This window comes from Phyllostomus discolor, chromosome 1 (genome assembly GCF_004126475.2).
Source record: "Phyllostomus discolor isolate MPI-MPIP mPhyDis1 chromosome 1, mPhyDis1.pri.v3, whole genome shotgun sequence".
Lineage (NCBI taxonomy): Eukaryota > Metazoa > Chordata > Mammalia > Chiroptera > Phyllostomidae > Phyllostomus > Phyllostomus discolor.
Window position 1 is genome coordinate 30,320,492 of NC_040903.2, and position 27,422 is coordinate 30,347,913.

The 27,422-nt window shown below is 36.6% G+C and overlaps 1 protein-coding gene and 3 long non-coding RNA genes across 8 annotated transcripts; 2 read left to right on the forward strand and 2 right to left on the reverse strand.

Moving 5' to 3' along the window:
- Positions 1 to 1,791: 1,791 nt before the first annotated feature.
- LOC118499453 lies at positions 1,792 to 20,814 on the reverse strand. The gene is made up of 3 exons (XR_004901936.1): positions 20,724 to 20,814; positions 14,615 to 14,622; positions 1,792 to 1,802 (listed from the first exon to the last, which is right to left on the reverse strand). It is a non-coding gene; the product is annotated as an uncharacterized LOC118499453 (long non-coding RNA).
- Positions 2,225 to 27,340, forward strand: OCIAD1 (OCIA domain containing 1). Of its 5 annotated transcripts, none has more exons than XM_028506030.2 (9): positions 2,225 to 2,510; positions 4,165 to 4,227; positions 4,625 to 4,705; positions 10,251 to 10,304; positions 15,754 to 15,801; positions 16,782 to 16,917; positions 17,794 to 17,969; positions 23,956 to 24,108; positions 26,827 to 27,340. In XM_028506030.2, the coding sequence occupies exons 2-9, from the start codon at positions 4,170 to 4,172 to the stop codon at positions 26,862 to 26,864; spliced, it is 744 nt and encodes a 247-aa protein (XP_028361831.1). In that variant the 5' UTR covers positions 2,225 to 2,510; positions 4,165 to 4,169; the 3' UTR covers positions 26,865 to 27,340. The 5 variants fall into 5 exon arrangements, with proteins under 5 accessions (XP_028361831.1, XP_028361835.1, XP_028361833.1 ...); XM_036020328.1 differs by having other exon boundaries at positions 2,499 to 2,627; XM_028506034.2 differs by lacking the exon at positions 23,956 to 24,108 and having other exon boundaries at positions 2,380 to 2,510; positions 17,794 to 18,014.
- Positions 4,712 to 8,978, forward strand: LOC118499454. Its single transcript, XR_004901938.1, has 3 exons — positions 4,712 to 6,762; positions 7,462 to 7,466; positions 8,966 to 8,978. It is a non-coding gene; the product is annotated as an uncharacterized LOC118499454 (long non-coding RNA).
- LOC118499451 lies at positions 20,985 to 22,959 on the reverse strand. Its single transcript, XR_004901935.1, has 2 exons — positions 22,867 to 22,959; positions 20,985 to 21,031 (listed from the first exon to the last, which is right to left on the reverse strand). It is a non-coding gene; the product is annotated as an uncharacterized LOC118499451 (long non-coding RNA).
- Positions 27,341 to 27,422: the final 82 nt, after the last annotated feature.

Below are 27,422 nucleotides of genomic sequence, written 5' to 3' on the forward strand. Positions count from 1 at the left end.
TACCACTTGCTATGTGTTAGGCTTGGCTCAGTAAATATTAAAAATATGATAAAATCGAATTCTGGAATCTTACAATCTAGTCAAAAAGCAAAGAACACAGCAGAGTTTGCTTTATCATAAAGCTCACCCAGTATGTCTTCTAATTTTTTTATTTCTTCTTATATAAAAATGTATTCAACAAATTAATTTAAGAAGTATTTATTGCCTTGGCTCATGTGGCTTAGTGGATCAAGTGCCCGCCTGCGAACTGAAAGGTCACTGGTTCAATTCCCAGTTAGGGGATGTGCCTGGTTTGCAGGCCAGGTCCCTGGTTGGGGGCCTGTGAGAGGCAGCCAATGCACATACATATTTCTCTCCTCCTTTCCTTCTCTCTAACAATAAATAAAATATTTAAAATAATAATAATAATTTATGAAATATTTATTGCCCTGGCTGGTGTGGTTCAGTGGATCGAGTGCCAGCCTGAGAACAGAAGGTTACTAGTTCCATTCCCAGTCAGAGCACATGCCTGGCTTGCGGGGCCAGGTCCCCCACTGGGGCTGTGTGAGAAGCAACTGATCAATGTATCTCTTGCACATTGATGTTTTTCTCCTTCTCTTCCTGCCCCCCTCCACCTCTCTCTAAAAGTAAATAAAATCTTTAAAAAGAGGAAATGCTGGGTTATAAAAAAAAGTGTTGATCTCATACTATGTGCCAATCATTTTGCCAGATAGGCTCCTACTCTCATGGCTCTTTTAGGGGGCAGGAGGGGAGAATATAAAACAAATAATTGTTTTAGATCCAGATAAGCGCTATGAAAATAAACAAGGTCACATGGAGAGTGACTGGGGTATTGTTCTAATTGGGTGATCAGGGAAGGCCTATTTGATAAACTGCTTCAGGAGACATCAGCTGCAACCTGAGACTAGAAGCCAAGTGAACAACTAGGGTAAGTGTTCTTAAGGAAGGAACAGCAATCGCAAAGGCCCTGAGCTCAGAACCAGCTTAGCATGTCCCAGGAACAAAATGAATATTAATTACTAATATGATTATCTTAGGGATATATTTAGAGTGTAAAGATTCATGAGCCAAGGCCTCTGCCCTAAGGGAGCTCTGTAACAGAGACAGACATAAGCAAAAATAACGATACAGTGCATAACGGACACTGTAGTGACAAAAAGTTTGTATAAAGTAAAGAGGTGCTCAGAAGGAGTGATTAATTCTCTGGAGTGTGTTTCTGAGAAGGCTTTACAAAGGACGTAATATAAAAGCAGGAGTCTGAAATATCAGTAGAGTTCACAAGGCAGGGAAGAGGGTTGGGGGAAGGGGGACAGGACACAGCATACAGGTGTGGTGCAGGTTGTATCTCTCAATGATGGACAACAGAAGAAAGCGAGGCACTAGAGGAAAGAGGCGGAGCCATAAAGGGCCTTATGTTCTGTGCATGATGGGAACAACCAAAAGGCTCTGAGGAAGGAACCACAGGACTAGATTTGTGCCTTGGATGGATCATCACGGGCTGTCTCTTTTAAATATATCTGTGGGAGAATAAATTTGGGGCAGGTCTAAAGGCAGGGACAGAGATGAAATGAGGATAGTAGTAAAGGGGCTCGGAGACGAGAAATCTAAGAGGTTTTTAGGAGTTGATGAAACAAATGGGTAGGGGAGATTGTTCACTGCTGAGCCACCAATAACTTTAGGTATCTGACCCATAATAGGCACTCAATATTTGTAGAATGAATAAAGGAACGGATGGTGGATGGGTGTGGCATATGGTCAGTCTGATGAACAGAAGTCTTAAGCTCCTCATTCAAATATAAACTCTTCCATTAACAGAGAACATTGAGTCTTAAGCCTCTTTCTAGGTGTGTTGTTTTAATCCTAACAACCCTATGAAAGTTGTTTCCATTTTTCAGATGAGAAAAACGTGAGGCTCAGCGAGGTAACTACCATGCTCGAGGTTCTAAGATTCTAGAACTAGTCACAAGCTACACTCAAGAGCCTGACAGCCAAGTGCGTATGCTTGGTAATTACTACTTTATACTACTTAGCTCAGAGGTTCAAACAATGAAGTGAATTATGTTAAGCCTAAAAACAGGCATTTGTGACCTATCAGTAGCTTTCAATATGCGGATGAGAGGTGGTTCTACAACTTCTCTGCCAGTCAGTCTGTCCCTAGAAGGCCAGGGCGGTGCGTCACAACAGCCTGAAGCAAACCTTTGCCCCGGGATCTAGGAAGGGGGCGGGGCGGGGTGGGCCGGGCCTCCGGGTCCCGGTCCGCGGAGCTGGCGAGCGCAGCCGCAGTACAGCTCGTGAGCGCCGCAGCCTGGGGAATCTGAACTGGAAGGGAGGCGCAGACTGACGCAAGCGCAGGCGTTTATTCGAGGCTACTCGCTTCAGACGCCGCAGGGAGAGCTGACGTCATTTCCGTCCTGACCTTCCCAGTACTTCCGGGTTACGGTCATTTTGAGCGCGTATCTGGGTGACTTTTGGGCTTCTTGGTCGTTGTCGGCTGTCCACCCCCTGCTCAGGTGCGGTCCCCCGCGCCTTCCGAATTCCGCGCGATTTTCCCCCTTCCTCATCCCGCTGGGCCTTCTGCCCCTGATCACCTGGGTTCACTGCGCCATTGCTCGAGGCTACAGCCTGAGGTGCGGGAGGTGACGCAGAGAGCCCCGTTCCGCCCCCCCCAACCTACCCCCTCACTACCTCAGTGTGGTCAGTCGCTACACTGCACCTTCCGCCATTTTTGTGCTTGTGAGAGTGGGCCGATCGCACTTTGGTCTCGGGTTTCTGAGAACTGGTGATCGGGGCCGCGGGGTAGGGAGGGAGAGGAGGTGTTTCTGCGGGGTGTGAATGGGACAGCTTCAGGGTGACGGGTGTGTGTTGGGGGGGTGTTGCGAGTGCAGTTGCACATACAATGGGTGGGGGATGGAGTCCGAGAATCCTACGACGGGGGATTCAACTCCGTTCTCTTCTTTGGGACATAAGAAATTAAAATGATGTCCAAGGACGACTTTTGGGCCTTCACGGTCTCGTTTTAGGATTTCTAGGTAGGATGCTGTTTGGGAAGTAAGAGAGTTTCGTTTCTTTTACGGTTGTTTTAGGATACGAGTAGTTTATTCATCAAGTTCCATCCTTGAACTCGTACCTTTCGTTTTTCTTAGAGAAGGGCTAGTTTATTGTAGACCCTCAGTGGTGGCCTATTGAATAGAGGGTGATGGAAGGGCCCCCATTACTATCCTTATCATGGATGCCATTTCCCCATTTCATGTGAATTGTTTTTAAGATGGGAATAATCATGGTCCTATGTGAACATTCTGCAAAATACAAATTATCTAATCTTGAAGTCTCTTAATTCCCCAGGCATAGGTTAAAACAAAAGTGTTCTTGAAATGCTATGCATTTTTGTATGCCATTTTTCAAAGTCTATTTCGAGAAGGGAGGAATGTTTGGAGCATACAGAATTTGGTGATAGCTTTGCACCCCTGGGAGAAGGATGTGGCGTCTTTGTTAATCCATGTTTTGGGAGTACTGCTTTGTGTGATACCTTATATGTTTCCTGGTAATTGTATTATTTTTTAAAAAATATTAAGCCTAGCCCTGGCTGGTGGCTCAGTGGATTGGGCACATGCCTGGGTTGCAGGCCATGGCCCCCAGCAACCGCACATTGATATTTCTCTCTCTCTCTCTTTCTCCCTCCCTTCCCTCTCTAAAAATAAATAAATAAAATCTTAAAAAATATATATAAATATAAAATTAAGCCTAGAAACGACCTTTGAAATTTTTCATCTTCTATTTTGGGGAATTATCCTAATCGTTGGGCATATAGTTTTGAAAGGATCCCAACCTATGTCAAGGGGAAATAAACCATCTTCAGGAGGAAAATAATATTTTATTGATATTCTTTTATATCTTAATGTAATCAGTTGATAAATACTGTACTTATAAAACATATATTCTTTTTCAGTTAAGATGAGTAATCATTTCCAAATCAGTTAATAGGTCTATGAGTTTTGTATTTGGGTAGCTTTTTATTATGTCAACTACTTGAGATATAGTAGTGTTCAGTAAGTATTTATTGATTGGTTGCCATGAAAATTAGTAATATTACTAGACTGTATTCTGACTTACTTTGACCTATCTTATAACTGTTTCTAATACTTAATATAAATGTTTTTGATGCAGGAAAGATGAATGGCAGGGCTGATTTTCAGGAGCCGAATGCTGAAGTTAGAAGACCAATTCCCCGTAACTATCAATTCTTTTTGGTTAGAAGCACTTTACACATAGAGAAATTTTTCCAGCCTTGACTAACAGTGTAGCAGCTGGGCTAGTGCCATGGGTGTGTGATCTGTACAGTCACACAGGGGGCAGGGAGCCGCATGTGGGTTAATGATCTGCTCTTGCCATCTTGAAATTCTTAATAATTTGAACAAGCGGTCCCATTTTTATTCTGCAGCGGACATAGCACATTATGTAGACAGTTCTAACCATGAACTTCCGTTGGAAGTCCATTTGTTAAAAGTGTGTAATAAGCTTATTTAATTTTTAAGAATGGGTGTGTTTTATGTAGGTTAAGGTAATTTTTTTAGATTTAGTTCTTCCATAGGTGTTTTAATATTTGCTGATTTTCCTTGGTAAAAAGACATAGGGGCTGATTACATTCCAACAGAGGAAGAAAGAAGAGTCTTCGCAGAATGCAATGATGAAAGCTTCTGGTTCAGATGTAAGTTAAATTTTATAGTCAATAACATTTGACTTTCAGTGCCTAAAATTTTAATGGCTTCATGTAGAAAAAATTAGCACACTTCCAGTGTAGTGTGGTTATTGCTAAAAGAGTTTGTTTAAGGAAATAGAATTGTATGCATTTTAAAGTAATGATTTCTAGAAGTCATTTCAAGAATAAAATATTTTTCTTTATAATAGTAGTAGCATTGTCCAAGTGTACAAGGATTACTATTAAAAAAAAACCTAGAAAGGTTGATAACTATTACCCTCACTTTATAGCTGAAGAAACCGAAGGTTAGCCATGTGAAATAGGTTATTTAGTGTTACACAGCTGGTAAGTTGTGATGTCTGGTTTTGAAACCAGCTCTGAAACTGAAGCTCACCGTTTTAACTATTACACTTAGCCATTGCATGATAAAAACTGACTAGTTCCCACTTTACCATTTTGAAATGCTACCACCTTTTGATTTCTCACTGGAGACCTTATATGTGAAGATTTTATGTATACTTTAAAATGCAGAAAATGTTGAAAGCAACATAAAACGTTGTCTTACCTTTGAATAGTACCTGGTGTTGCTTCACTGGTCATTGCGGTCCTTTCAGATCAGGTAGTTCTAACAAAAAAGCAGGGTGGGATTTCGAAAAGGGAGGAGTGACCTAAAGAGGATGTACATTTTCGTCAGTCAGCCTGGAATTTATGCTTACAGTGTATAAGGTACTGTGCTTGGGAGGTCAGTTTTATGAAACATCGTCTATGTCCTACAGTAGTTTTACGATGTAGTTGAGACACAGCCAATTCATGAAATACTTTGAGAAAGATTAACTACAAAACAGCAATAGTAATTTTTAAAAGATTAGTTAAAAAACTCTTAACTAAACAGTGGAGACTTAACTAGCAGGCCTTTAGGTAAAGGAAGAATGGTGGGGAAGCATTTAGATGAAAAGAAGAGGGAGCAAAGGTAGATTCTACAATGACAGGATCACTCCTAGAACCTTCAGTTTGCACTGAGTGGAACAGAAGTCTTTTGTTGGGGTAGAAGAGTAAACGTAATGCCAAGGAGTTAAAGGTTTGATTCATTATGGATTGTAGGTTCTTGGGCCAATGGGGATGATACGTAAATATTTTTAAAGGGAGATTAGCTAGCAGTGTGCAGGATGAGTTGAAAGGATGAGAAGTTGTACTCGGTGAAATCTGTCATAAACTTTTGGCAATAAAGCAGGCATACAGTCATTGAGGGGATGCGTTGATTGTAGTGTCATTTGGACTAGAGAAGATGGGCTGGCAGTGAAAGACTTTAAAGGACATAAAATGGATATCTAAATAGATTGACTAAGAGGGAAATAAAGAAAATACTAACTTTAAGTTATCCAGCTTAGAAGACTAATGATAATATTACTGGTTAAAAGGTAATTTTTAAGGAGTTCTTGTTTTTGTTATTTTCTTTGAGAGACTCTATTGTTAAGGTTTCTGTGTGGTCCCTGAACTTTTGCTTGATTGGGTTCACAGAGGTGTGACCTGGGGTCCCAGAGACTGGGGGCAGTGCTGCTCTAGGAGGCTTTGCATTGGAGTTCTTGTTTGAAGAAGGAAACTAGTTTGGACATTTGGAGTTCATGATACAGCATATGATGGTGCTGAAGGTCTGTATGGAACCAGAGATGAAAACAAAGGTGTAAGAAATTAGCATTTGTGGTGTAGGTGTGTTGGTGAATTCACCAAGAAATTGTGTAGAAATAAAAGCATAAAACTGGCAGTAGCAGCTGTCACATGGTCAACATGTAGGAATGATGGAATAAATGACAAAATTTGGGTTGCACACATGGACAAGGGAACCTAGTGGTGGTAAAAGGATGAACAAAGACCAAGAAAGAGCAGTTCAGATAATAGGAGCTCTGATAAAACCTTTTTAATTTGATGCTTTTCTCATGTTCAGAGACTTGCAGAGGTTCCACACTAGAGAGAACCTGTGCGAGAGTTAGGCAGTGATGTACATCTCTAGGTGAGAATAAGTGTTATAAATGCAGTCATCATGGATCAAGGACTTCTAAAAACTTTATGTATTATAGGAGAAATTTCTGAGACAACTCATTTGTTCTCTCCCAACTGATTTTTTTATCTTCCAAGGATTGCGTAGAGTAGATACGTACAATGAGGTGATCTGTTTTCAAGCCTATTGATAATACAGGATTAAGAAAAAGTCATCTGGTAGATAGGGTTTGAGATCATTGTAATATTAGGCTAATAGCCACGTATATACTATGGTGTCCTGATTTATTTCTGGCTGATAAATTTATGCTGCTGTACATGTTTAACATTCCAGATAGTTGTAACAGAACGATGCTAAAAGTACATTGAAGAGCAGTGATCAATAGGTAGAGTACCTGTGTATGCCTGACTGTTCAAAGTAGGTCATGTAATACATGAACAATAGAAGCCTAAGTAATTCTATTAAAACAGATTAATCACAAGTTAGACTGGAAACATGTAATAAGGACAGGCTAAGAAACAGCTTGTTGTGTACCATATCTGGAGTACTGGGAAATTGCAGCAGCCACAAAAAAATAGTGATGACTGTTAAAAAAGATACCATGGTGTTGCATAATGTAATCACATCAAACATTGAAAGTACATAGAACCTTGGCTCTAGCTACAAACAGTAGGGAATTCAACATGTAATTACCAGGAGACAGTAATTGTCATGCATTAAGAAATTGCTGTACCTTTATATTTTGACATAAGGATATTCTCTGTAGTAGATGATGTTTACATACATTTAGGTAAATGAATAATGGAATCCATGTTTCTTTGGAGAGTATCATCGTGTGCTTATTGATCTAAAAAGGTTGTGATGAAAGTAGGAATGTGTAGAAAAAGAATTCCCTAAGGTTATCTTTTATAGATTTTTAAAGTCTGTTAAATACTATGTTTGTCCTGGTTTAAATTTAGACTTGTTGATCTACAGCCCATTGTTTCTTTATGATAATTTTATTCCTACTCTGATCTGTTTTCTGATAATCTTAACGCTTAACTATCAAGGCATTAATCCCAATTGCTTAAAATTGTGGCCCTATGCCCTGACAAAAAACAAACAAACCCAGTTATATCTGTGCCTGAAAACAGGTAATGAAAGACTCTATATACAAGTGGGTCAGATTGGTATGTATTATGTGTTAGAGTAGTTCTCAACTTCTGGAATTACTGAAAAGGTATATGAATTCATATTTGTTTCATGCATCATGTATAGATTTTGTGAATATTTCATATATGTTTGCTCCTGATTTTCAAATGTGATAGTGTAATGAGTGATTAGAGTATAAACTCTGAGGCCTGTCTGGATTCAAATCTCAGCTTCATCACATATTCTGAGATTTCAGGCAAGTTCCTGATGACTCTTTGCCTCATTTTTCTTACCTGTAAAATGGAGATAATAACTTATTTCATGGGATTGTTATAGGGATTGATTCAATTTAATTTATTATATAAATGTTAAGCTAGCTTTATTAAAAGACTGTCAGTGCTATTGTGATTAATGAAATAACAGTTTCAGTTGAAACCAATTTTGAGTTTAGAGTATCATTTTGCTATTGTGGGTGGAAAAGAATTAAAGGCATTTTAGGGGTTCTTACATTGGATATGATTGGGACCGTGGTCATAATGCATATTAACTTTTGGTCAGCAGTGTTACTGATTTGCCTAAAGAAACATTGTTTGATTGACTCTGAAATAGAAGTCTTGTGGTACAGAGGAAAAGGACATTAAACCTGGATCTAGTGTGAGCTCTATCACAAACTAACCATCTCTGTTGCTTTGAGCAAATGACTTGTCTTTTCTGGATATTAGTTTACTCTGATTAGGGTGAGGACTATATACTACTCTCTGAAGTCCCTTTCAGTTTTACCTTCCTCTTTTTCAGTGACAAAATGCATGAGTTGGAAAGAGATCTTATTTCTAATAATTAGCCTTTATAGCATGAAAAGAAGTTGAGATTTATGCAAAGACATTGTGATGATTGGCAGAAGTAGTAATAAGATCTCCTTAACAAGACTGTTAACTCTTTGCATTATGCCATCGTGGCCTAAGAGAAAAGTAAAATAGGGAAATCATTGTCCATTGTAGAGATGGCCAACCAACTCACTGCCTTCCATCCTTAAGATTATTCACTGCTTCATGCTGTATTCCTTGAATCATGCTGAAGGAGAAAAATTACAGATCGTACTGATGCTATAATTAAAAAGGAGTTGTTCTTTGGAAAACCTTAAGTCATAATATAGGAAGGCACTCTAAACCATCCACATTAAACCATTTTCTAGCAGAATTTAAATCTGTAAGTATTAGAGTGAGGATTCAAACCTTAGGGTTTCTGTAAATTGTCTGATGGCAAAGTTAATGCCCTATTCCAAAATTACAGATTTAAATCATGAAATCTGGTCATTCAAATGTCTTAATTACCTTGGTTCTTAAATTGCCGATAGATAGTCTAGACCAGAATTGAGCAAACTACAACATAAGGGTCAAATCTGTTTTTGTATGGTTATGAGCTAAGAATGGTTTTTACATTTTTAAATGGTTGAAGCCAATCAAAAGAAATATTTTACTACATGTGAAAATTTTTGGTAAACAGTTCCCTATAGTGATAGAAACTTTTACCTAAATGGTAGGTGTCTCATTGTACCTAAATGTCTAAATTCATATTTCCGTATCCATAAAGAAAGCTTCATTGAAACACAGCTATGTGCATTTGTTTATGTATTGTCTCAATGCTTTTGCTTTAAAATGGCAGTTAAGTAGTTGGAACAGAGACTGTGTGACTCACAAAATCTGAAATATTTACCATCTGGCTCTTTACAGAAGGATTCCCAATCCCTGGTTTGGAGCTGTGCTATCCAATGTGGCATCCACATGTAGCTATTTAAGTTTTTAAACAACTTACAGTGGAAAGGATAGAAAGCAAAATAAGTGAAGGTGAAAGGAGCATGGGTCAAAGTCTAGGGGGAACCAGACAAGAGCTTCCCTCCCAGTGGAGTCCCACACAAAGGACCTGCTAAATTTCTCCAGCTGTTATCTAGGAAGGAATCTCATTAGAGACTCAGCACTTGGGATTTTTATTGGGGGCTGGTTATGGAGGCACCCTCAGCCTAGCAGGTATGGAAATTCCAGACTCACAGAAGGAAATCAGGTGTTCAGCCTAAACTGTTTGTGCAACCAGTTCAGACACAGTGAACCATCATTCAGGTAAAGTTTTATATCAGTGTAGGGAACTGTTTACCAGTCAATTTCCCAGACATCAGCCAAGAACTTTTGTAAGCAATTCTTTCTGAATTATATTGTTTAGTATTTTGTAATGTAATTCTTAAATTTAAAATTGTTCTTTGTATTTCCACTGACTATATACAGTACAATTTTTAAACATGGGAAAATTCTCTTTTTAAAAATCTTAATTGTGCAACACACTTCGTGGGTGGTTTTACTGGTACACGTTTATCCTAATGAACTCAGATAGAATCTTTTCTTTGTTGATGTTGACAACTTCTTTTTCCTTCTCTAGCTGTACCTTTGGCTGCAACAAGTATGTTGATTACTCAAGGATTAATTAGTAAAGGTAAATATTTAAAATTCTAGTTTATTTAGCATGTTGGATATCATCTTTTTATATGGTATTTTCCTGACTTTTTAGTTAAAGTAAATATAATCCTGTGTCATATTAAACTACTATGATCACTGATAAATTTCTAAAATGGCAGAAGAGTTCTGTCTCCATGAACCCAGTGACACAAATATCTTGATTTGAGACTTCATAGCAACATTACATTGTATTGTATTATAGCAACATTAACAATCTACAAGAGCAGGAAAGTAACTAAAAGCCTGGGCATGGGTTACAGGGTGGCAGAAAGACATACCTGGTCTATGTAAGCCATGCATTTCACTATCACCTAGGAGCATGTTTGAAATGCAAACTTGTGCCCCAGCCCAGACCTATTGAATCAGAATCTCTGAGTTAAGGCCCAGGAATTTCTTTTAACAAACTCCTGGTGATTCTTATGCATTGGTTTAAAGATGAATGACTCCCTAAATCAGCTTTGTCTTATGATAATGGAGGGATAGGCATACTTTCTTTTCCCAGACCCTATTGGCTTAAACAGTACAGTGTGTCCATATCCGGAATTGAGTTTAGAGTAAGTATTAAATGTATCTACACCTGAAAATTAAATACACATAACATTTATTTCGTGAACTGTCTCTTTGAAGTAAGATGTCCTAGAAAAGGGTGGTGACCTTAGGATGGCCTCCACATATCCTAGAAAACTGTTCTCTTAATTAGCTAGCTCCTATAATATGACTAGGGTAGGAAAAATTGTACTTTTCATATTAGCAGTATGAAGCACTTAGAAAGTAGTATTGACATAACTAGTTGAGAAAAGTAGTTTTAGAGGGATTTGTGATGTTAATATTTTATTTATTTAAAGCACTCCCAAATAACTTCATTACAATGTACTGCCAAGACTAGAATCTTAAATGTGGGAACAAGTCAGTATACATGTGTACTTATTTGTGCTTTAGGAGTAAGTTGTTTGATAGTCTAGGACTCCTTCTATAGTGAGAAACAGCAAGCCCTGGCTGGCGTAGCTCAGTGGAATGAGCGCGGGCTGTGAACCAAAGCATCACAAGTTCAATTCCCAGTCAGGGCACATGCCTGGGTTTCGGGCCATGTCCCCAGTGGGGGCCACGTGAGAGGCAACCACACATTGATATTTCTCTCTCTCTCTCCCTCCCCTCCCCTCTCTAAAAATAAATAAATAAAATCTTAAAAAAAAAAAGAGTTCCCTAGGCCAACGTGTGGAGCCTGCAAATTAAAAAAAAAGAAAAAGAAACAGAAAGTGTTTCACATTCCTTTTAAGGAAAAACTGTGGCACAAGGAGTTATGAACAGAGAAATTATAATCGTTGTACTGCCTATTTTATCTAAATCCAGTCGTTTAATAATGACTAAGTTCCCCTGAAGAAACTATGTGAACACAATGTTCAAACAAACAGAGAATATAGTTAAGTTTTTAATAAGTTACTAAGTTGTATAATACAGACTTCAAGAGATGTAGGTCTACAAGGGAGAAAGATTTCTGCAGGGCTGCTGTAATCAAGGAAAGTTTCTTGAAAGAAAGGGATTTTAAAGATAGGCAGGATTTAGATTAGAAAAGAAGGAAGACTATCAAAAGAAGGAGGGACAGACCTGATTATCAAAATAAGCATGACTGTTGGGAGGGACAGTCAAGAGAATGACATGACCAGAGTGACAAAATCATGTAGGGAGAAGTGAAAACTCCAGTAGCTAGGGTCCTGGAGAAATGGCCATTTTGATTAGATTACCGAGAAGGTCAGCTATTCTGGAACTTTTGAGCTTAGGCAGGGTAGGAGACTTTAGGGCTTGAAGGTGTGTCGGAAGCAGTTAGAGTTGGGAGAAAGAGATTGTACAGAGTTATTTAGATAGGCCTTATATCTGCAACAAAAAAAAACCCTCACCACTGCTTGAGGGGTGGGTGTTTGTTTGTCTGTCTGTCTTGAGAATGCCTTGCTCCTACACAAAACTGATTTTACCGAACCAGACAAATTAAATGAGAGAAATTCCCTTTTTCTAATTGTAGATATATCCTGATAGAACTGTTTATATAATTAAGGTGAAACCAACTGAAGATAATAGGACCTGTTGCTGAGGAGGCAAATTATTCTTGCAGCCAGAATTCTTCTGAATTTTTAGTCACCATTTGGGTGATTTGTCATCAGTGACAGTTTATGCCTTTACGATTTCATTTGCAAAAGTCATACCATGCGTGTGGCATTGTTCCATCATCCTTCTCTAATTGTTCATAACTGGGCCTGGAGCCTTACAGAGGAATTTAGTGTTCCATTTTTTAGAAAGGATAACTTGTTGAAATGATTTAACCTAATTTGTAGAATAACACTATTTTCTATTGAACATGTCATCATTCTAACTTTGTCAGTTTCATTATTGTTAGGGTTTTGATACTGTACTTCTGCATAAAAATTTAAAAAAATTGGATGATATATCACTCGTAACTATCTCTGAGAATTAAAGTCTTTTATTGTTGAAATTATATTGGGGTCTTGTTTTGTGGGTAAGGTACTCTAATGAAGAAGTCAGTCTCCTCAAAAAAATTGAGACTTTAGAAAAGGAATTCAGAATTCCCTGACATTTCACATATAATTAAAATGCCTAACATTTTATATGTGCTTTTATCCACGATGTGACATACTCAGCTGCTCCATCTCTACTTTCTCTTTTTCTGGCAAAATACTTAAACATGTTCAGGTCTGTTCTAACTTGAGAATATACAAAAAAAAAATCTTCCCTTATATCCCTTTCCAACTGCTTCCAGCTATCCTGCATTTGAAGCCAGAGTTCAAGAATAAACACATCACTTTATGCTCCTTTAATTTATGGCAGTCTAGGTCATAGATTGTGGCTATCTTCCTACATTTACCAAAACTTTAAAAAATGTTATCAAAACAGTCTCTTTGTTGCTTACATTTGACGGACAGTTTTTGTTCTTGACTCACCAGTCCTCCTTGAAATCTCTACCCTTGCCTTTCATGACAGCACCTACTTCGGATTTTTCTCTACTGTAAAGAACTCCCCCTCTTCATGTTTTTTTGAGTGATATATACTATACACTATTTTGGAAATAGCACTACAAGACAAATTCATGACCTCTTGGTGCTTACATTCTAGTGTGGATTTTCTTCCTCCACCTGTGGTTTTTCCAGAGTTCAGTTTTCGGTCTCTATATACCCAGCAAAATGTGTGTTGTAAGTGGTCTGTGTTTGAAGGAAAGTCTTCTCTGTAAAAAAGGTAGATGTTATTACCATCCTCCTTTTTCTTACCTCACTTGTGTAAGCTAAGGAATTGAGAGGCTAACAGCATAAATGAGTTGTGTTTTTATACATAATGAACATGAAATCAGACAAGTACGTATTCTTTTAACATTGTTAGATTTATCCAGTGGTGTGCTGGAATTGGCTTGTATCAGCTATAGAAAGCTGATTTTTAAATGTTCAGCATTTTGATAAACTGCTGAACAGTTTTTAAACCATTTAGTACCTTGAAGTCGGTCATAGTCCAAGTATGTTCTCTCCCTGGAAATCAACCAACATTATAAATCAGGGATTTTTATTTGGAGAGCTGATTTACTAGCACATAACTAGATTCATCTACGTTGTTGCATGTAGTTGTAGATTGTTCTCATCGCCATATAGTTTTCCACTGCATGAATATACCACAGCAGTTCATCTGTCCTCTTACACATTGGCACTTGGATAGCTAACACTTTTGACTGTCATGGGTACTTCTGCCATGAATACAGTGTCTCTTGGTAGACATTGTGCTGGGTCATAGATTAGGTATATATTCAGATTTAGTAGATACTGCCAAATTTGCCCAACAATTTAGGCCAATTTATACTTCCACTACTAATTTATTAATGAAATTCTATTAATTATCACATTATCACCAACATTTGCTATTTTCATGTCTTTCCTACTTTAACCATGTGGTGAGAGAACAGTGATATTGATTGCATTGTAGTTTTAATTTGCATCTGGTGACTAATGAAGTTGAAGGCCTTTTGTTTACATCCCATTTGAATATACCCCTTTTTGTGAAGTATCTAAACACTGTTGTCCATTTTCCATTAGATTGTCTTCTTTTGCTGCTGGTTTTGTGAGAGTTTTCTGTTTATTTGGAAATGAGTCTTGTCGGATAAATGTATTGATTGTTTTTCCCACTTTGATGAACTAGTTCTTAATATAATGTAATCTAGTATGTCAGATCTCTATGATGAGTGCTTTTTGTGGTTTAAGATCTTTGTGTATTACACGGACATGAAGAATCTCTTACGCTTTCTTCTGTAAGCTTTATTTCATCTTGCATGCTTAAATTTTCAGGCCATCTGGGACTGTTTCTAAAAGTTGTATGAGGTAGAACCAAGGTGCATTCTTCCCCTTTTTGTAGTTGACGCAGAACTATATTTTGAAAGGACTTTTCTTTGTTCACTGCAATGCAGTGTTGCCTTTGTCATGAATCAAGTGACTGCATCTGTGGGTCTGTTTCTGGACTCTCTGGTTTGGGTCAGTATCTATTCTTGCACTTAGACTGTCCTAATTACTACGGTCATAGATCTTGATATCTGTTTGCAGTTCTCCAGTTTTGTTGTTCTTCAATATTGCCTTGCTTATTCTTGGCCCTTTTGTGTTTCCATACGATTTTTAGAACAAGCTTGTTCAGTTTGGGGGGGAAACTTTCTTTGATTTTAATTGGGATTGCATTGAATTTGTAAGTGAACTTACTTGCCGTCTTTACAATATTTAGTCTTTGGTTCATGGACATGGTGTATTTCCCCATTTATTTAGCTTTTATTTTTCAGTGAGGTTTGTAGTTTTCAATGTAGAGATCTTTTGTATTTTCATTAGGTTACTCCTGGGTCTTTGATGTTTTGGGGTACTGTAATAAATTATATCTTTTAAAAAATGTTTGGTTTTTGTTTGTTCCTGGTATAAAGAATATTTCTTATTTTGTATATTGACCTTGTATGAAGTGATCTTGCTAATAAATTACCCTATTCTAATAGATCGTGGAGTCTTTCCAGTTTTTGTCATATTTCTGTTGATACTCAATTTACTTGGTTCTTTCTTTTAAATAGCTTTAGACTTCTCTAGGGTTATGAAAAAGCTGATGTTGTTAGGTACCATTTAAAGATTGTACTGATTGTCTTTTTTATATTTTTCCTTGTTTCTGCTGATAGATAGATATGTCTCACTTCATGTTGCGTTGCTGAACTTATTTTGTCTCACATTAGAAGAGACTACATAATGACCAGTAGAAATGATTCTTTGCATTTTACCACAATTTCTTGTTATTTTCTTATATACTCTTAGCATAAACTTGACATAAACCAATTTTATCTTAGTAAAAGATGTTAAAAAAGTATTTTTCTCTCACAATTAATGTTACTCAGGAGTATTTACTTTTGTCTTTAGGAATCCTTTCAAGTCATCCCAAATATGGTTCCATCCCTAAACTCATATGTAAGTATGAACACTTGTTTTCTTAGCTTTTTACTTAAGAATGTTTTCATCAAATATTTTGTCTCCTGCATAACAGTTATTGGATATTTGCTTTGACAAATCAGTTTGTTTAAGCTTTTCATTAAATGAACTACTAGAGCTTTTTGTTAGCATGAGTTACTTCATGAGTTACTTCAAAGAGGCTTTTTTTCTTTTTATAATGTAATAGAACTATTAATTTCATACTGTTTTATAAAGATATGATATTCAAAAGTAAATTCTCTTGGCCTATTAGAAAAGAAAGTTGTTCAGTGGTTCTGACTATTCAAAATAAAGAGTATATTAAAATTAAACCTAATTTGGACAAATGTTATAAATTTAGATTAAAAATGTAAATAAGCATAACTTATTTACATCTTGTAATATGGTCAATAGAAAAGAGCTAAATTGCTTTAAAAAAGGTACGTGAGGCTTTTTGTGAATGTCTCCTCCGGGTTAGCCTCTCTTTTGTGTTGGAGGCATGCTTGATGCAACAGTAGCCATATTTAGGTAACATTTAATACTTAATTATTTTCAGAGATTTGTTGTACCTAATTTTAAAAACAATCTGAAGAAATTAGCTGGGCACATGGTATGGTTCTCATTTTATAGGAAAAGAAATGGCTTAAATCTCTGATTTAGATTAGAGCTTTGATGTTATGATTCCTTATTTGGCTATAACCTCTACCACATCTTTCTTAACTGTGTTAATAAAATAGTAAAGTAGAACACACTTACAGCAACTTTATTTTGGGTTATTTTATTTGTAAGTGTGAATTATATCTACAGTCTTTCTGTGAACTCTGAATCTGATTTAATGTGATACTTTTACCATTATTTCAGGAAATCTCAGTCTTTCCACATGAAAGACAAACTTAGAATCACATTTTTTTAAATGTACTCTTAGATTCTTGTCCCCAGAAAAGTACATTGAGTTACACTGTCTGTTTTTTAAAAATAAGTTGCCTGTATCATGGGATACTTTGCTGGAAAGCTTTCTTATGTGAAAACTTGCCAAGAGAAGTTCAAGAATCTTGAGAATTCCCCTCTTGGAGAAGCTTTACGATCAGGACAGGCTCGACGCTCTTCACCACATGGGTAGGCCAGATTCTTATCTTTATTAAAGGTTTTTCATTTTAGCTAAAAAATTGTAACTGGATATTCCCATAACTCAGGGCATAAAAAACATTGCCTAACGGAAGGACTATTGGAAACTTGCCACTTTGTTGCAGGCTAAAGTTAATTTGGTTTTTAAAGGCAGAGTGAGATTTGTCTACCTTTGTTTTATGTACAGCATCCTGCTGGGAGTATATATTCCAGAATAAAGGATTTTAATTTGGCAGATACCTTTGGTTTCCTGTATTTTGGACTTTTCTTTTGAATTCCCAAATTTTATCAATTCCAGCTCAACAAACTTCAACTTTCTAATCCTTTTATTGTTTAAAACAGTAGGGAAATTGTATAGGTGTAGATAAATGAATCTGTCTGGACAGGTAAATAAGTAAGAAGGTAATTAAGTAGATTTGGTAGCTATATTGTCATATCATAAATGGCAAGCGGTAGAAGCTCCATGAGAGCTAGATTTACTTATATCTGCTTTATCACAATAGAGTTTGTATGGACTGCCACCTGTGGAAGTAATTTCCCAGTTAATGTGGGAAATGGACACATTTTTCTGATAGGAAGTATTTGTCTTTCTAACAACTTTAAATGTGTTAAAATGATCTCTGAGGCCTAGTCATTAGAGAACCGAATAAACATTTTTTTCTCCTGTATAGTTTTAAGTTATATAAGTAGATCAGAATATATTTTTAATTTTTTGTGACAGAAATGAATAGACTTCATTTTACTATTTTAAATAACTATTAATGTGATTTCTTTAGAAAGATAACTTTTTTATACCTTAGCATATGTTTTAGAATAAGGTATAGGCAATAACTCGTGTTTCTTATGTAATACGAATTTCTTTTATAGGCACTATTCTCAGAAGTCAAAATATGACTCAAATGTAAATGACCCTTCATCTTTTGTGACATCTCCAGCAGTAGACAACGTGGAAAAAGAGTTAATTCCTCACTATGAGCCAATTCCATTTAGTGCTTCTATGAATGAATCTACTCCCACTGGTATTACTGATCATATTGCCCAAGGTAGAAACTTCTCTTGAAATGAATTTCAGCATTTAATGGTCCAACGTATGTATAAACTTTATTTGATGACCTTTTCTGCTGGGTATCACCTGTATGTTCCACCATCAGCCTAAATGCAGCATGTTTGTTCATTTGTTCATTTGTTTCTTCATTTAACATTTTTTGAGATCCAGTGTGTTAGAAGATATAGAAATATGAGGATAAATTACAGGTGTGTCCCATTAATTGAAAATATTAACCAAGTTTAGTGGAATATCAAAGAAGTGATAAGTTGTACCTCCAGGATGCTTTTAAAATGTTACATTTGTTAAGCTGGTCTTAAAGGCTTTCAGCTTTGTTATGTGAGAAAAATAATAAATACCTGCTTTACAGAACAGTTGTCAAGTGAGAAAATCCATGTGAAAATGCATTGTGAAGTGTGTGTAAATACTAGCTTTGACGATCACATAATGTAAGTGCAACAACATCAATTTTGGATTAAGGCCTGGATTTGAACCAGGATTGGCATTTATTAGTTGTTTGCTTTTGGCGAGTAATTAATTTGTGGTCCCTTAAGTTTCTTGATTTGTTGAATGGAGATGATAATACCACTTTTAAAGAATTTTTGGAAAGAGATGAAATAATCAGAGGTGATGTCTAGCAAGTAATAGGCTCTTCATCAAATGTTAATTGCCTTCTTTCCTCCCATAGTCTAGTTCGCTGTGAAAGGTGAGGAGTTATATACAGAAAGTACAGGCCTGTAATTCCTTATCTGAAAGTATAAAATCCAAAAAGCTTTGAAAATAGAAGTTTTTTTTTTTTTTTTAACTAAAGAGGTGGTAAAATCTGACCTGTACTCATTTCAAACCCTGACCTAAACTGACATAAGTTTATTTATAATCTTTATCTTAATGTGATTTTTCCTAAATTTTGTTATAGAGAAATACTGTTTTTACTCATTGCTGCTCTTAACTTCTGAATGGAAGAATGTTAAATATAAGGGCTGTATACTATAATATTTTCCCAGATTCCAAGAAAGTCTGAATTTTAAAATATTTCTGACTCCAAGGGTGTGGACAATTGATTGTGGGTGGGTACTCTTTAAAAATGCTTGCTTTGAACTAAATACAATAAGCCAGTAACTATAGAGAACAAATGAGGTTTAAAGAACACTTGGTTTAATTTAGGGAGAGATTTTTCTCTGTACACACACACACACACACACACACACATAACATTAAGGGGAGGGAGGGAAGGAGGGGATACTGTGGAAAGGGAAAAGTTGATTGTAGGTCAAATGAGGTTCCAGAGGATGCAGAGGGAAGCTAGGTGTGTCAGGATGTAAAGTAGCCACTGACTATATATGACTGTTTAATTAAATCAAATTAAAAATTCACATCCTTAGTTGCTTTGAGAGCATTTCAGTTTTTTAGTAGCCACATGTGCTAATGGCTATTGTGTTGGACTGCAGATACACAACATTCTCATCATTACAGAGAGTTATACTAGATAGCACTGCTTTAGAGCAAAAGTAAGGGGGTGAGTACTTGCAGAAGAGACGGGAGAGAATGGAAGTTAAGATAATGTAGATTTTTTAGTGAATAAAAGTTGTTGAGAGTCTGTTAATCTTCAGCTGCTTTTCTTCCCCCTCCCCTGAATGGTTGGAGGTAAAGACATCTAATTATAGTTGACCCTTGAACAACATAGGTTCGAACTACATAGGTCCACTTACACAAATTCGCCTATAAGTGGGCCCGCATAGTTCAAACCCATATTCTTCAGGGTCGGCTGTAGTCAGAAAGGGAAGAAAGGGGGCAGATTAGAGAAAGTGGTTAAAGTCATCATTTGATCTCCAAAAGCAGCTGTCCTTGTCCCTCGTTGCATCTCTCCATTTTCCCATCTCTCAAGTTCAAATACATTGTGCTTGTATTCTAGCCATGTAATGACTTTCATCCTTCCTTGCATTTGTATTGGCAGCTTCCATTTCATGTTATATAGCTTCTTGTTCAAATAGTAGCAGACAGACAAAGCCCTTTGGTATCTGCCCACAGACCAGAGCAAGGCCCATATTTTAATATATTTTATGTCCTCCAAAGCAGTTCCGTTCTGTTTTCTCAGCCCCTTCTCTAGGTCAAGGTTGCAACATGTTGCTCTCCACAGGGACCAACAGTGACCTTTGCTTTTCCCCAGCTGCTGTTCCCCTTTACTGAGACGTCCTCCCCTTTTGTTTAAGCAGAGCTACTTGTCCTCTTAGTTCTTCTACTTGTCCTCTTTCTCTACCAAGAATTTAAAGTTATTCAGAGTAGAAAGTATTACTTCATAGTTATGACACTTATTATAGTTTATTACAGTTAGATTCAATAGAATCTGTGCTATTTTCCATTGTCCTATTCCTTCCAGCTCTATATAACCTTCCCAAAGTAGTAAATCATGCTTCCTATACAATATAGGATGTTTTCATTTAGCTTCTGTAGGTGTAAAAAATTCTCCCTAACATTCTGACTGAATTATGTTTTCATTATTTGTCACAGAATTTCAGAACAATGAAAAAAGTATTAGACCTGGAAGGAACTTTAGAGATAGATTATTTAAACGTCCATATTTCACAACTGAGAAAACCAAGATTTAAAGACACTTAGTGATTTGCCCAAGGACATCCATGAATTGTTGGCAGAGTAGGAATGAACGTAGGGTTTCTGACTACTGATCTGTCTCCTTCAGTTTAAAGATACACTTTATGGTGAAGGGAAATGAGTCCAGTAATTACTTACTAACTAGTGAAATATCAAGGGCAATGTTATAATATTTTTCTTTGCATATTTTTGAGCAAGAAAAACTTTCCAACAATGGTGTATTATTAGAACTAATAAGGGGAAACTTAAATGCTTTGTATCAGTGCCATATACTTTGTATTAAAATAAACAGTTATGGTTGAAAGCATTTAATGTATAGTTATATTGCCTTAACAATTGATTATTCACTGAGACCTTACCATTGAGTCTCAAAATAGTACTGCTTAACAAAAATTGTTTTAAAAAATAATCATAATTAAAATGTGCCCAATTTGTATATATTAAAAAACTCTTTGAACTTCTGGCCAAGGTGGAGGTGTAGATAAACACACTGTGCCTCCTCGCACAACCAAAATAAGGACCAAAAAAATTAAAAACAAGAAAACAATCAGTACAGACAGAAAATTGAACTGTATGGAAGTCCAAAAACCAAGGAATTAAAATAGACACATCCATCCAGACGGGAAGGAGGGGCGGAGTCAGGCAGCTGGGCAGAGGGCCGCGTGGCAAAAAAAAGCAGTGGCTGGCGGATCCAGCAAGGCAGCAAACTGGAGGGGCGTGGCATATTTGAGTCCAGATAAATCAGGCAAAACTGGGGAGCGAGACAGACTGCACAACCCTGGGGTCCCAACATGGGGAAATAAAATCTCAAAACACCGAATGAAAACACCTGTGGGGGTTGAGTTCCGGGAGAGACTCCCAGCCTCACAGGAGAATTTGTTGGAAAGACCCACAGGGTCCTAGAACATACACAAACCCATCACACAGGAATTAGCACCAGAAGGGCCCAGTTTGCTTGGGGGAAGCGGCGGAAGGGACTGAAGTCCGACAGAGCGGAGCAAGCACCATTGTTCCCTCTCAGACCCCTCCCCCATGTACAGTGCCACAGTGCAGCAACGTGGGTTGCCCACCGCTCGTCGATACCTAAGGCTCCACCCCTCACTGCTTAACAGGTGTGTCAAGACAAAAAAAATGGCCCAAACAAAAGAACAGGTGAAAGCTCCAGAAAAAATACAATTAAGTGACGAGATAGTCAACCTATCAGATGCACAGTTCAAAACTGGTGATCAGGGTGCTCAAAGAATTGGTTGAATTTGGTCGCAAATTTGATGAAAAAATGAAGGCTACACTAAGTGAAATAAAGGAAAATGTACAGGAAATCAGTAGTGATGGGAAGGAAACTAGGACTCAAACCAATGGAGTGGACCAGAAGGAAGAAAGAAACAACCAAATAGAAAAGAATGAAGAAACAAGAATTCAAACAAAAATGAGGAGAGGCTTAGAAACCTCCAGGACATCTTTAAATGTTCCAACATCCGAAGTATAGGGGTACCAGAAGGGGAAGAGGAAGAGCAACAAGTGGAAAGGTTATATGAACAAATACTAAAGGAGAACTTCCCCAATCTGGCAAAGGAAATAGACTTCCAGGAAGTCCAGGAAGCTCAGAGTCCCAAAGAAGTTGGACCCAGGGAGGAACACACCAAGGCACATCACATTACCCAAGATTAAAATGAAGGAGAGAATCCTAGAAACAGCAAGAGAAAAGGAGACAGTAACCTACAAAGGAGTTCCCATCAGACAGCTGATTTCTCAGAAGAGATGGTGCAGACAAAAAGGGGCCAGAAAGAAGTATTCCCTTAAAAGGGAAGGGCAGATAAAGTGCTTCTCAGATAAGGTCAAGTTAAAGGAGTTCATCATCACCAAACCCTTATTATATGAAATGTTAAAGGGACTTATCTAAGAAAAAGAAGATAAAAAACACGTATAGTAAAATGATAGCAAACTCAAAATTAGTAACAACCACACCTAAAACAAGAGCAAACTAAGTAAACAGCCAGAACAGGAACAGATTCACAGAAATGGAGATCACATGGAGGATTAGCAACAGGGGAGTGGGAGGAGAGAGGGGGAAAAGGTATGGAGAATATGTAGCATAGATGGTAGGTAGAAAATAGATGGGGAGGGCAAGAATAGTATGGGAAATGTAGAAGCTAAAGAACATAAGACACATGGACATGAACTAAAGGGGGGGGATGTGGGTGAGAAGGGGTGTGCATGGTGGAGGGGAGTGAAGGGGTAAAATGGGACAACTGTTAATAGCATGATAAAGTATATTTTTTAAAAACCTCTGAAGAATGTTGCTTTTGGATTAGTAAGATTGTAAGTAGTTGTTCACTGAATGCTGTGTTAGTATTAGTTAATTTTTTAAAAAATGTTCATTTGGCCCTGGCTGGCGTAGCTCAGTGGATTGAGCGTGGGCTGCGAACCAAAGTATCACAGGTTCGATTCCCAGTCAGGGTTGCAGGCCATGGCCCCCAGCAACCACACATTCATGTTTCTCTCTTTCTCCGTCCCATCCCTCTCTAAAAATAAATAAATAAATGAATGAATTTTTTAAAAAAATGTTCATTTGGCCTTTTTTGCTGGTTATACATTTATAAAGTTTGTTCAATATTTGGCCCTGTCAGCCAATATTAAGAGTAATCACTTCCATATGTTTCATCAGTATTTGACTCTGCTAACATGTATTCATACTTTGACTCTTTGGGAGAGATAAAGAATGAATGCTGGTTCCCCACTTGAAATTATATTATACTTCCCACTGTCTTCTGCCTCAATACTGCATTCATTAGACCTAAGTGAAAATGATGCAGACTATGCTTAAAGGCTGTGTTTAATACTTTTCAATAGTTATTTTCAAGTATTTTTGCTTAGATACAAAGATGGTAAAATAAAATTTTGTTTTTTAAATAGCTGGAGTTGTTTGTGTATAGACTGTGGTTATAGAAACATTTAACTATGGAAATATTACCAAATAAAAACCATAATGTGTCAAGTTTTGTTCAGTTGTCACTAGTACAATATATATCTCTTTATATAAACACTGAATAATTTTTCGGTTTAAAACACCACAGTGTTAATGAGTCTAAATTGTGCTGGTGTATATATTATGATATCTGTTCTTTTGGCATGGTTATTTTTTAAATTTTTTATGTTAATTTTAAGTTTTAGAAATAAAAGCTTGGAACTGTGAGAGGAGGTTGATTTTAGTTTTGTAATTATCTTAGGGAAAATACAGTATTTTTGTAGTGGTGGTAATATCTTATTTCGCTTCATTCTATTTTTATTATAGGTAAGGAGCATTTATAAAATTTAGTTGCTTTGGACTTATTCAAATCCTTTTATCACCATTTATTAACTGTTTGTTGTTTTAGGACCTGATCCCACCCTTGAAGAAAGTCCTAAAAGAAAAAGTGTTACATATGAGGAATTAAGGAATAAAAACAGAGAGGCATATGAAGTAACTTTAGCACATAAGACTGATCCCTCAGTCAGGCCTATGCAGGAAAGAATGCCCAAAAAAGAAGGTATGATAGTTTAGTCTAATCACTGTGACTGTTTAGGATTGGATACCGCAGCAGCATTAGTTAAAAACATTAATCATACTAACAGGATTTAATTCTACAAGTAATTAACCAAAATAACATTTTTTAAAAAGAATACCTATTTCACAGTTATCAGACCTTTTGTTTTTAATGTGTTCCAAAGGCCATTTTGTGTTAGAAAATAACAAAGTCTAAATAGTAGTATGACTTAAATAGTAAAACTAGTTTTGTAACAATATAAAAATCATATATCCGCTTTGACTGTTTTCTCTTATTAGATTATAAGTCATTTTGGAAACTGTTTTGAAATGATGCGTCGGTTACATAAAACAAGATCTGGTGACCAGGTTAACAGTTGGGGTGTAATGTTACTTTTGGTAGAACCGCAGAATCATGATTAAGTAATGAAATTGATTTTCTTATATTTGTAAAATTGAAATAGTTTATGTGCTTTACAAAGTGGCTTTAGGACATTTCCAAATGAGGAGTTTGTCTTCTTTTTAATAGTACTTTTGCTCTATAAATAATTATAAATTTTAGTATCACAGTTTCTTTTAAGTCATTTTGGAGCAGTTATACATTACCCCAACTAAATTTTCTGACACACAAGTTTATTTCTAAGGGAAGAGGGTGTTTTAATAAAGGGTTTGTAACTATTATAATGTAGAATTTTATATCTTGAATTTTAGAGAATGCATTGTTATTTCAACGTTTTGTGCTTACTAATTTAAAAATCGAAGGGATAGGCCCTCGGTGCCTTCTTGCAAGTCATATGCCACAAAGAATGTAAAAATACATAAAAATTCTTAGTATTTTTTATTATGATCATTCTTTTAGAGCCAGTTTTATTTCTAAGTGCTGGTGGTTGCTTCATTTAGAATTTTGTTCTCATAACAATGATGGATAATACCTGTCATATTACTGATGTAAAAAAATCTAGCTTTAAAATAGATTTGTAATCAATATTACTTGGTAATGTTTGTCATTTAAAAAAATTAGTGTAAACCTTTTACATTCAGTAGCCATTACTCTGTAATACTTAAAGACTTGCTAGTACTTTGTTCTGCTAAACTAATTTGAGACTTAGACTGTAAGCTCCATGAGGGCAGGTAATGGTGTTTTTCTCATGTTTGTAATCTTTTATATGGCTGCATGGCATGGTACCATACACTGATAAACCAGAAATGGGGTATTTCATTGGGCCTTCTGTAGTAATAAAGATTAAAAAAAGGAAATACGGTAGACTTGTAGCATTTGCTAGATTTTGACATTTGTGGTTTTGACTGTAAGTAGTCTTTTAAAGTTCTGTTATATGACATAGCAATATGAAATAATTTCTTTATAAAAAGAAAGCTGATATTGTTGTACTTCATTTGAAAAAAGACAGTTATGAAGCAGTTTCAGGGAATTTCTAGAATGTTTTATCCTAGAAGCCAGACAGAAAATTCGACACTAGTATAGGGTGGATTCACTGGGTCAGAAAGTACCACTTAAATTTTTTAGTTTTAGTTTTTGTGGATGACATTTACCTAACTAGAGATTGACTCAGAAATTTTAAAAACATGAGCATATTTTCAGTTGTCAGAGCAATACTTTCACCACACATGCATCTTGTAGAAAACTCTACCTTGTACTGATGAAGGAATGAAAGCAAGTGGAAATGGCATAATATGAGGGAAAAGGACATACAGTGGTACCTCGACACACGTCATTAATTTGTTCCGGAACTGTGGCGAGTGACAAAACTGACAAGTAGCAGTCTATGAAGCATTTTCTCTTGTGGGACGACTTTGTGACTCGTACAAGTTCTAGCACGTGTGTTGAATCCTGAGCAAATGCCAAGTGCTAAAAACACTTTTGTCTCATCAAAATGCAACGAGTACAGGGTTTGACGAGTTCTGAAGCCACCAAGTACCGAGCTGTGACTGTATAATGTGTTAGTATAGCAATGAAATAGTTTTGACTTCGCAGCACATTCTCTGGAAGGGTCTTGGGGAGGGTCCCCTAGTCCACACTTTGACAACTGCTCCTTTACCTTGTTATGACTACTCGTGATTCACAGAGGAAGGCTGTGTAAAAGGGAGGCTAAAAGGTGAAAGAGTAGAGAAGACAGAGTAGCATGTTTCAGAATACAATTTTGTGTAAAAAAGTGCAGGAATATTGGAAACTTGTTTCCTCCTGACCACTGGTATTACGGCTCATAAGAGGGAAGATTGAATTAACCATAACTTGAAGACTTGACCGTTTCTATTTCTGTATTTTTTGTGAAAACAAAATTTAATTTTGTTACCATTTTTTAATTTCCTGGTAATTTTTTTTGATATGTTGTAACGTACACCACATTTAGGTAGTATGGTAACGTAAAGGCACCCAGGCTTTGGAGCTAAACAGATGTGTTCAATTTTAGTTCTACTTGTTTGATTAGGCTTGGACCTTGGGCAAGTTACTAACCTGTTTTCTCTTAAAATGGTGCTTGTGTTTATAAGGTTGTTAGGAAGATCAAATATTTATGTGAATTCTTGATACAGTGCACTATTTATGTCCAACCTCCAGTTCACTAAAGTCTGGCGTCCCCTTTTTAATTTGACACTCATGTGCATTCAAATGAGAAACATAACTTTTCATTATAATAGCAAAGTTAAAATAGTGCTTTTTACATATTACTGTTGGAATCATCAACTATTTGTGCTTTTTTCCTAGTCAAAGTAAACAAATATGGAGATACTTGGGATGAGTGAAAAATGCGTCTTTGGACCTACTGAAGGAGTTTCCATATCCAGTTTCATCTAGGTGGTCATGAATATCTGCATGCTTTGAGCTCAGCAGCAGTCTTCGTAAACACGTTTCAAACTAGAACTTGGGTTTTTCATGGTTTGGCTTATTAAAATAATGTTTGAAAAATACACATTTTAATGTTAGTATTGTGTGAATGTATTCACCTTGGGAAATTATATGAATGATGGTATTATACCATGACCAGATACAGTTTGTGAAATTTAAGGACAAGGATGCTCTTATAAAACCATCAAGAGATTATAATGCTCTAGAGTCAGCATATATGAAAATAAATGGTAATTGCATGTTGAATTGGGGTGGGTGGGGGGAACAAGCATAATTTTAAGTGTTAAGCTTTACATCAAAAAAATTGTTTAAAAGTTTTTCAGTGTTTGCTGTATTGTATATGGTAAATAAAATACGAAAACATGCATCTTCATTGGTTTCATGGTTTTATTGTTTGCGATCTATTTGTAAGCACAATTAAAAGTTAGTGGTGTTGTGTAGGGATAGGAAATAAG

What these genes read in the sequence shown, in the direction of transcription:
- OCIAD1 (XM_028506030.2), top strand. Translation starts at nt 4,170, where the DNA reads ATGAATGGCAGGGCTGATTTTCAGGAGCCGAATGCTGAAGTTAGAAGA. An exon ending in TCAAGGATTAATTAGTAAAG is followed by an intron (nt 10,305 to 15,753) that starts GTAAATATTTAA and finishes TTTTGTCTTTAG; the next exon opens with GAATCCTTTCAAGTCATCCC. An exon ending in TACTGATCATATTGCCCAAG is followed by an intron (nt 17,970 to 23,955) that starts GTAGAAACTTCT and finishes TTGTTGTTTTAG; the next exon opens with GACCTGATCCCACCCTTGAA.